Source organism: Jaculus jaculus, chromosome 4 (assembly GCF_020740685.1).
Source record: "Jaculus jaculus isolate mJacJac1 chromosome 4, mJacJac1.mat.Y.cur, whole genome shotgun sequence".
Lineage (NCBI taxonomy): Eukaryota > Metazoa > Chordata > Mammalia > Rodentia > Dipodidae > Jaculus > Jaculus jaculus.
Genome location: NC_059105.1, coordinates 13565742 through 13575585, shown reverse-complemented (window position 1 = coordinate 13575585; position 9844 = coordinate 13565742). Strand labels below are relative to the sequence as shown.

At 55.4% G+C, this 9844-nt stretch overlaps 1 protein-coding gene across 1 annotated transcript; it reads left to right on the top strand.

Annotated features, from left to right (window-relative positions):
* Positions 1–1697: 1697 nt before the first annotated feature.
* Des (desmin) lies at positions 1698–9134 on the top strand. The gene is made up of 9 exons (XM_045148228.1): positions 1698–2380; positions 3663–3723; positions 3830–3925; positions 4055–4216; positions 4357–4482; positions 5337–5557; positions 6707–6750; positions 8093–8178; positions 8384–9134. The coding sequence occupies exons 1-9, from the start codon at positions 1800–1802 to the stop codon at positions 8423–8425; spliced, it is 1419 nt and encodes a 472-aa protein (XP_045004163.1). The 5' UTR covers positions 1698–1799; the 3' UTR covers positions 8426–9134.
* Positions 9135–9844: the final 710 nt, after the last annotated feature.

Here is a 9844-nt window from a genome sequence, read left to right as displayed (position 1 = left end):
GGGCTCAGTACATACGAGACATTTACTATTACTGTGAGATTTATTGTTGTCCGGACCTGCTCAAAATGCACACAGAGCAGGCATACAAGGCTCCCTAGCCCCACATTTTGGCTAGGGACACTGAGGCTTAGGGAGGTGGAGGGCATATCTTCTAGTCATTTCTCCTGCTGGTGAGGGCTCCTTATGCAGTGCTCTATTTCCAGGCTTTGCATTCAGATGTAAGTGCAGCCTGTAGAATGCCAGGTGGAGGTGTAAAGACACAGCCGTTGTGCCCGGAAAAGCTGTTGATGTCTGTAGGGTCAGTGAGGGCCTTGTGCTAAGGAGGACTGGGAAGGACAGGGCAAACCCACTTTAGGGCTTCGTTTATTTTTTCTTTTCTTTTTAAAATATTTATTTATTTGAGAGATAGACAGACAGACAGAGAGAGAGAATGGGCCCACCAAGGCTTCTAGTCACAGCAAAGGAACTCCAGACACATGTACCACCTTGTGCATCTGGCTTACGAGGGTCCTGGGGGAATTGAACCTGGGTCCTTTCGCTTTGCAGGCAAGGGCCTTAACCATTGAGCCCTCTCTCCAATCCCTAGTGCTTCATTTCTGTTGAGGGCCTGGAGTGATTGAGGTTCGTCATCCTTCTAGCTCTCCTTCACCATCTCCTCAGGTGCTCAGGGGCCCCCAGCCCCCAGAGCTCCTCTCCTGTACCATGCATTCTCCTCTATAAATACCAACTCTGGTATTTCGGCTTGGCAGCTGTTCCTGCTCGGGAGATGGCTGGGTTGACATGCGGCTCCTGACAAAACACAAGCCCCTGGTGTGAGTGGGTGTGGGTGGCTTGAGTTAGGGGGATGAATCAGAGAAGAAGGGGTGAGGGGTATGAGGAGGCAGGCAAAGTTGATGCGGGGGTGACACGGTACACACAATTGGAATCAGTGCATCACAGCTTTTCTAGAAATTACCTTGCTGGTTATAAACTTAAGGGCAGAGGAAGGCCTACATTTTCTAGAGGGAAACTGAGGCCCGAAGCTTGAACGCGGATGCCAGTGGATATATGTGAGCAGGCAGACAGTGGCTAGGGTTGCTCTCTGCCCATCGTTGCGCCTTGTGCGCTCCCTTGCCTACCTGCAGACCCTCGTGGCTGTGGCTGGTGGACACTGCGACTGGAAACCTCCGCACCTTTCAGACAATCTTTACAAATAAAGTGATTTGAGGCCCTTCTTGCATATAGGCCTTGTTGCTTGCAATGACCCAAAGTCTGTCCTCAGAGAAAACAGGGGGCCCCACCAAGCGAAATGGAAGTGTCTAACCTCCTGTCTCCAAGTCGCCACTCTCAGGACAAGGCAGGCTCCCCCAATGTGGAATGGGCTGCTCCTGGGACTCCAGGACTGCTCATGGCCCCGTGAGGCTGAGCTGGCGTGCTTGTGATCCGCCCTCCTTGAGCGGGTCAGGGGCCCTTCACACGCCCCCGGGTTGGTGGGGAGGGGAGCTGCGGGGCTCCGGGGCGCAGGACCCGTGGCGGGGGAGCCGGTCTCCCCGGGCCTCCCCCGCTCTTCCCCCAACCCCCGCGCGCCCGGGGGCCCGCCCTTTCCTGGCAGGACAGCGGGATCCTGCAGCTGCCGTCAGGGGAGGGGCGGAGGGGGCTGATGTCAGGCGGGCTACAAATAGTGCGGCCGGCCAGGGGCTCCCGTCTCCCCTCGTCGCCTGCACCCGGGCCGGCCGCCTGCCCGCCGTCTCCTCCTCGTCCTCGTCCTCGTCCTCGTCCCGGTCGTCCGTGCGCCCCAGCCTCGCCCGCGCGCCGCCACCATGAGCCAGGCCTACTCGTCCAGCCAGCGCGTGTCCTCCTACCGCCGCACGTTCGGCGGCGCGCCGGGCTTCTCGCCGCTCGGCTCGCCCGTGTTCCCGCGCGCGGGCTTCGGCTCCAAGGGCTCCTCGAGCTCGGTGACGTCGCGCGTGTACCAGGTGTCGCGCACGTCGGGCGGCGGCGGCGGCCTGGGCTCGCTGCGGGCCGGGGGCCGGCTGGGCGCGGGCCGGGGGCCGGCGGCGGCGTCGTCGTACGGCGCCGGCGAGCTGCTGGACTTCTCGCTGGCCGACGCCGTGAACCAGGAGTTCCTGGCCACGCGCACCAACGAGAAGGTGGAGCTGCAGGAGCTCAACGACCGCTTCGCCAGCTACATCGAGAAGGTGCGCTTCCTGGAGCAGCAGAACGCCGCGCTCGCCGCCGAGGTCAACCGGCTCAAGGGCCGCGAGCCCACGCGCGTCGCCGAGCTCTACGAGGAGGAGATGCGCCAGCTGCGGCGCCAGGTGGAGGTGCTCACCAACCAGCGCGCCCGCGTGGACGTCGAGCGCGACAACCTGATCGACGACCTGCAGCGACTCAAGGCCAAGTGAGGGAGGGCCCGACACCCCCCCCCCCCCCCCCCCGCTCGCCCCCTCCACCCTGCAGCAGGCAGCTGGGCCTTAGGCATGCAGAAGGTCATCTGGCCTCCTCCACTCTGTGCCTCCCAAGTAGACATGGACCTAAGATCTCTCCTTTGCCCGCCCCCCTGTAACACAAGTGGAATAGTTTTTGGTGGGGAGAGGAGAAGGAATGGGAGACCTTGGGAGGTCAGAACCTAGTGGGGAGCCAGCCCAGCCCCCGTTTTAGAATTCTAGGAGTGGTGGTGTGGGGGATGGGCCGAGAGGTAGGAGCCCTGTCCGAGAAAGAAGGGAAGGGACGAGGTGAGGAGACTGGCAAGTTGGGCAGACTGGGAAGGGCAGGAGAGGGAAACCTGGCAGTAGCCCTTAGCTCAGCTGTGGTGAGGCCCTGGGGAGGGGTGCTGTGGGGAGCCTGATCCCTGAGCCTAGCTGGGGCTGTGTCATTTCACAGAGTGGGTAGGTTTCAGTAAAAAGGACAGCGGGTAGGGACTGGAAGTCAGTATGAAAAAGGCTCAGGACTCCAACGCAGTGTGATCTCAGCACTTGAGAGGCTGACGCAGGAAGAAGATTGCCTGTGTTCGAGGCCAGCCAGGGCTATATAGCAAGGCCTTGTCTCCACAATTTAAAAAAAATAATAAAAAAAAGCAAAATCTGAGTGTAGAGATTTTTGTTGTTGATGTTGTTTTTGTTTTTTTCGAGGTAGGGTCTCGCTTTAGCTCAGGCTGACCTGGAATTCACTCTGTAGTCTCAGGGTGGCCTTGAACTCATGGTGATCCTCCTACCTCTGCCTCCCGAGAGTGCTGGGATTAAAGGCGTGTGCCACCACGCCCCACTGAAGTGTAGAGAATTTTATTCATGGGTCCTTGCTTTTGTTTACCCAAAGTGAGTAGAGTGGCCCTCCTGTTACCAAAGTCACAAACTTGAGTTGCTGCATGAGTCAGGCTGAGGCTAAGAACCAGGGGACATGCGGGTGAATAAAATAGACACAGTTTCTAACCCCAGAGAGGCAGGTCACAGTCCAGCAGGGACATAGATTTCAAGGGTGTGGCTCCACAGCAGAGACTAGGCCACTTCCTGCCCCTCCCCCACTGGACAGGGCGTCTGTCACTTCTTTTCTGGGCCTCTGGTCTCTACCCAACAGCCAGGCCTTCTTCTGTCCTGAGATGGCTCCTTCATAGGTCCCCAGCCAGTGGTCTCCACTGCCCGTTGTGTCCCCCATCAACTGTCTGTGTATCTGTCTGTGTTGCCTAGGCTGCAAGAAGAAATTCAGCTAAGAGAAGAAGCAGAGAACAACTTGGCAGCCTTCCGAGCGGTGAGCCCTTTTTGGTCCCCAAGCAGTCTTCTCTCGTTTCTCTCTACCCTGGTCTGCCTCGGCCCCACTGGGGTTGTCCCTGACCCCGGTTGCTTCCCTCTTTCAGGATGTAGATGCAGCCACTCTAGCTCGCATTGACCTGGAGCGCAGAATCGAGTCTCTCAATGAGGAAATCGCATTCCTTAAGAAAGTGCACGAGGAGGTAGGTACCTGCCTAGGGCTCTTGGGCAAGGGTGCAAGCAGCTGGAAAGTAGTGGGCTGGCTTTGGAATAGGGGTGAGGGGGTGCCTCGGGGGACCTGGAAGAGACTGAAGCCCAGCTGCACCCTGCAGGAGATCCGTGAGCTGCAGGCCCAGCTTCAGGAACAGCAGGTCCAGGTGGAGATGGACATGTCCAAACCGGACCTCACGGCTGCCCTCAGGGACATCCGGGCTCAGTACGAGACCATCGCGGCTAAGAACATTTCTGAAGCTGAGGAGTGGTACAAGTCCAAGGTGAGTGGCCAGGCCCAAGGACTGGTATCAGTTCCCCTCCATTCCCCTCCCAGTTTGGAGGCCTGGGATCTCCATGCTCCTTGATCCACCCCCCTGCATCTTTTTGGTCCCCATCTCAGAGCCCCTCTCTCCACCCTTAGGTGTCTGACTTGACCCAGGCCGCCAACAAGAACAACGATGCCCTGCGCCAGGCCAAGCAGGAGATGATGGAGTACCGACACCAGATCCAGTCCTACACCTGTGAGATCGATGCCCTCAAGGGCACTGTGAGTTCCTGGCCACCTCCACAAGCTCAGCCTCTACTGCCAGTTCACACTCTCTCTGTGGCCTTGAGCCCATCATAGATCCTCTCTGGGCCTCCATCTCCTCAGATGTCACACAGGTGTAAAACCAGATGGGTGGATTCCTAGTTGGGTATAAAGAAATCAAAGGCCTCCTGAGGGTGACTCCCTGTGTGGGGAAGGGAGACTAACACAGATGCTCCCTTTTTATGTGGCTTATTCTCTGAGAGTTCTGGTTAAGAAGCCTTTGATAATTCCTAGTCCTGACCTGACAAGGCTGTGTCTCTCTCCATCCTGGTCCACTAAAGAACCGCCTGAGCATGCTCTGAGCCTAGTCTTTTTTTTTTTTTAATTTATTTATTTCCAAAGAGAGGGAGCGAGGGGGGAGAGAGAGAGAAAGAGAAAGAAAAAGGAAAAAGGGAGGGCACACAGTGGCCTCTTGCCACTGCAAATTGCACATGCTTATGCTGCGTTGTGTATCTGCCTTTGTATGAGTAATGGGGAATCGGACCCAGGCTGTTAGGCTTTAACCACTAAGTCATCTCTTCAACAGGTTCTTTTTTAACGTTTAAAAAAAGTTATTTATTTACTTATTTGAGAGCGACAGACAAAGAGAAAGAGGCAGACAGAGAGAGAGGGAGAATGGGTGCACCAGGGCCTCCAGCCACTGCAAACAAACTGCAGACGCATGCACCTCCTTGTGCATTTGGCTAACGTGGATCCTGAGGAATCGAGCCTTGAACCAGGGTCCTTAGGCTTCACAGGCAAGCGCTTAACTGCTAAGCCATCTCTCCAGCCCTTTAGCAGGTTCTTGATTTGGGCTCCCCTGTCTCCTACAGAACGACTCCCTGATGAGGCAGATGCGGGAGCTGGAGGACCGCTTCGCCAACGAGGCCAGCGGCTACCAGGACAGCATTGCGCGCCTGGAGGAGGAGATCCGGCACCTCAAGGATGAGATGGCCCGCCACCTGCGCGAGTACCAGGACCTGCTTAACGTGAAGATGGCCCTGGATGTGGAGATTGCCACCTACAGGAAGTTGCTGGAGGGCGAAGAGAGCAGGTGAGGGGCAAGGCAACAGCTGGGGGGCTCCCAGTGGGTTCCAGATGATCTCAACACCCTAGAAGCAATTTTATACAAGAGGCCCCAGTTCTGCTCATTGCAGAGAATTAACCAGGACCGCTGGGGAAAAAAAAGCGATGTAATTAACATCTTTTATAAAAAGAGAAATGTAAGTATTCCCTTATCCACCTTTAGAATTAAGAACCTGCAGCATAAAATCATATTCAGCAATCAGTAATAAAATATTACTGCCAGTCAAGGGAGAGATGAAAGAGTAGGAAATTATGAGGAAGAAAAGGGAGGGGAAGCCAGACACAGGCAGAGACATAAGACAGAAAGCCGTGCACATGGATAGGCTATGAGAGACGGTAGAGACGAGTGCTCACGCAACCACACACGTGTGCTCGAAGCAGCACACGTCCAGACACGGGACATAAGGGATATGATGGAGCCTTGTGGGAGACGGAAATGCTATATATCTGAATGGAGTGGTAGTTACATGGAAGTAAATGTTGAATGTTATGTTATGAGCATTATGCAGTCAAGGTCTGCCCATGTCACTGCATGTAAATTTAGCTTTAATTAAAGACAGGTCAAGTGCTCCGAGAAACAGCACCCATCAATACTTACAAAAAGAATATCTGAGGTGAAGAGTGGCAGCCATGTTTAGATATAGAGTTGCACAGAGAGATGTCAGGCTTTGTAGAACGACATCTCCATCTAACAAAATACAGATGGCCTTTTAAGGTAGCTAGAGATCCCATGCCTTTCCCCAGCACAGGCGTAAATGGCCAGCTCCTGGGAGCTGGCCTTGCCTGGAGGCTGGGCACAAAGTGGCTGTCACTTGTAACTGCTGTTCATGCCTCCCACTGGGCCAGGGGCAAGGAGGACGTGCTGGGCACCTGGAGAGTGGGGCAGTGGGGTAGGGCATCGTGGGGTCATGCTTGAGGGTCAGGATTAGAATCTGAGCCTTCCGGAAAGGACAACTCCGGGACAGCTGGAGCTGGCCCTTGACCCCGTGCCCTGCACGGTGCAGGTAGTGGGAGCACTGGGGTCATGGGTCGGGGCAGCAGAGGGTGGTGGTGAGGGAGGACCAGCCTTGATGCAAGTGTCCTTGACCCTTTGGGAACATGGTCTCTCCCTTTCCAGGATCAATCTCCCTATCCAGACTTTCTCTGCACTCAACTTCCGAGGTGAGTGTGCTCAGTGGTGGAGGTGGGGTCGCAAGAGCCAGGAATTCAGCCTGCGCAGGAGGAGAGGAGAGCATAGAACAGGGACCGGGCCAGACCTGGGAGAGAAAGAGGTTAGGCTTTCTGGTTCATTTGGCCTCAGGAAGCAGTCTGTGTCCAGGATGGCAAACTCTGGGAGTACTAGGGGTGCTTCTGGGGGCTAGCAGTACAAGTAAAATTCTTTGGCCAGAAGGCACGCACTGCCCATGACCTATCTGGCATGCTGCTGGAGTGCTTGGCAAAACACTGTCTGGTATTTGTTGAACACCTCATTTGTGAGAGCAAAATGTTGGATGCACGTTAGAAAAAAAAAAAAAAATGAAGCCAAATGTTAGCAAAGCCAAACAATAGAAAGACCGAGCTCTTTGGGCACTCTGCCATCCTGACATTAGTAATATGCAGATCGAGTGGCTTTCCAACCCCAGAGAGCAGAAAAATGTGCACTAATGATACATTAGGAAAGTGAGTCGCAGTCCCTGGCAGCGTCTCCTTTCCTAGATCAAACCTTTTATATCTTCGATGTTCATTTCCATCAGGAAAAAAATACATGCCGTGCTCCACCGACTCACAACGTTCATCGCAGGCTAGCTGCTTGCTAAGGGATTCATGAATACCAAAGTCACGATGATAGCGAAGACCCAAATGTGACACCTCCCATACATAAAACTCAGGCCTCTGTTCCCAGCTAGTTGTTTAGTCAGACACCAAGTGTTTGAGTCTTGCATGTAAAATTGCTAGATGCTTTTGCAAATTAGCAGCTCTGTGGCCATGATAGGGCAAATATCATGGCTCTGTGGTGGGAAAACCGAGGCACAGGAGGGCCAGTGGGTCAGCACAATGGGTCCATGACTAACTCCTATTCCATCTTACTTGTCTGAAGACACTAAGCTGTTCAACCAGAGAGCCAAAGCGGGCTGGAACCTCTAAGCAATCCCCCCCCCCCCCCGACAGGGCCTGTGTCTTAGAGGAGGGGAGCCCCAAGGTGCACACTTAAGCAGGGCTCTCTGGGAGGTCCAGAGGGCGCCGGGAGGGATGGGGAGTACGGCTGCTGTACCAGCCCTCTCTGTTTACTGTGTTGGCCCCTGAGCCCCCCTCTCTCTCCCTTGGCACTGGCCCTAAGCTGCAGAGCCACCTTCGGGGTGCTGGAATCAAAACCAGGTGCTGAGGTCTTCACGAAGTCAAAAGGTTGTCTGGAGGGAGGTGGGGGTCAGCCAGGATTTGAGATGGCGCTAGGAGGGACTCACGGCCACAGGGAATGCCTAGCTGGGAAGCTGGCCGGGCTGAGCACTTGGTGGCTCTGTTACAGAAACCAGCCCTGAGCAAAGGGGCTCTTCCGAGGTCCACACCAAGAAGACGGTGATGATCAAGACCATTGAGACCCGCGATGGGGAGGTAAAGTCATCCGCTGGCCCTCTGTCCTTGGGGGGAGCTCTGGGGGCAGCTGAGGGGGTCTACCATCCAGGTGTCTTCTACTAGCTGGGCTGATTCAGACCCTGGATGGGGGCGAGTAAGCCCTGCTGCCTTGGGGTAGGGTGCTTTGGGCTGAGCCTTGTTTCAGCCAGCCTCAGGATTTGACTGGGCTTCTCTCCTTACACAGGTCGTCAGTGAGGCCACACAGCAGCAGCATGAGGTGCTCTAAAGGCGGACACCGTCCCGGCCCCATCTTCACTGCCTCCCGAAGCCAGCCTCTTCCATCCTGGGACATCACACTCAACCACCTTCCCCCCTTCACAGCCTCTGACCCCTCTTCACTGGCCACCTCTTGTGGGCCCTACCCTGCCCAGCCCCTGGCAGCAGCCCAGCCACTTCTGCAGACCCCACCATGAGTTCTGGTTGTTGGCAGTGGGTGAGCCTGGCTCTTGTGCTAGATGGAGCCCAGCCCAAGTCATGACCTTGCCCCTCCTAATTCTGTCACCTCAGGCTCCAGCCTCTGGCTTTGGAGAGGGTCGCAGAGTAGGGTGTTGGGATCTGCAGGGACAGGGGCAGAGTCCCTGGGCCTCCACACCCCCATAATCCTCTCCCCAGCCTGGGTCAGAGATAGAGAGGGAACCCTCCTTGGCAAGCAGGGATGAAGACTGAGGGGCTGGAAGCTGTCTCCGTGGTCCTTCCCTTTATCTTCCCCATCCCAGGGTGGGCTCAGAAAGCAGGGACTGTACGAGGGAACCCCGAAGGTGCTAGATGTGGGAGCAAGAGATAGAGAAGGAGAGAAGGTGGGTGAGATGCTGGACGGACGGGAAGAGAAGAGAGGCAGACAGTGGGCACAGGCTGGCAGGAAGGCGCCACCTCCCACGCCTGCCCCTCCCACTGCAGGGGCCCTGGACTGAAGCAATAAAGAACACACAAGCCTACGTGCCCCTGCCGTCTTACTGTGGAGTCTCCTGGGAGTCCCAGGACTCTGTCATACGAGCGGTCGACCCTACCCTGAGATCAGCCAGGTTGCCCTCCAGACCACCCGGCCCTGCGGTGTGCGTGGCCCATAAGGAGTAGGGGCTGGACAGGGGCTTTACTGGGAAACCATAGTGCCTCCTGTGAGGTCCCAAGTCTATCTCCTCCATCCCCTGCCTCACTTTCAGATCAGCAGGGTGAGGGCAGGGATGGGGGCGTGGCCTGCGGTTCTTTGCCTTAGACTGCCTCTGAGGGAAGTTCCCTCTGTCCTCTCCTCAAAGGAAGCTTCCAGCCTCTTTCCATTAACTTCTCATTTAGTTAGGTTTTTTTTTTTCTTTTCTAAAATATTTTATTTATTTATTTATTTATTTATTTTTTTTTTTTTTTTTGAGGTAGGGTCTCACTCTAGCCCAGGCTGACCTGGAATTCACGATGGAGTTTCAGGGTGGCCTCGAACTCACAGCAATCCTCCTACCTCTGCCTCCCAAGTGCTGGGATTAAAGGCGTGCGCCACCACGCCCGGCTTTATTTATTTTTTATTTGACAGAGAAAAAGGGAGAGAAAGAGAGAGAATGGAATGGGAATGCCAGGGCCTCCAGCCACTGCAAAGGAACTCTAGATGCGTACGCCCCCTTGTGCATCTGGCTAACGTGGGCCCTGGGTAATCGAACCT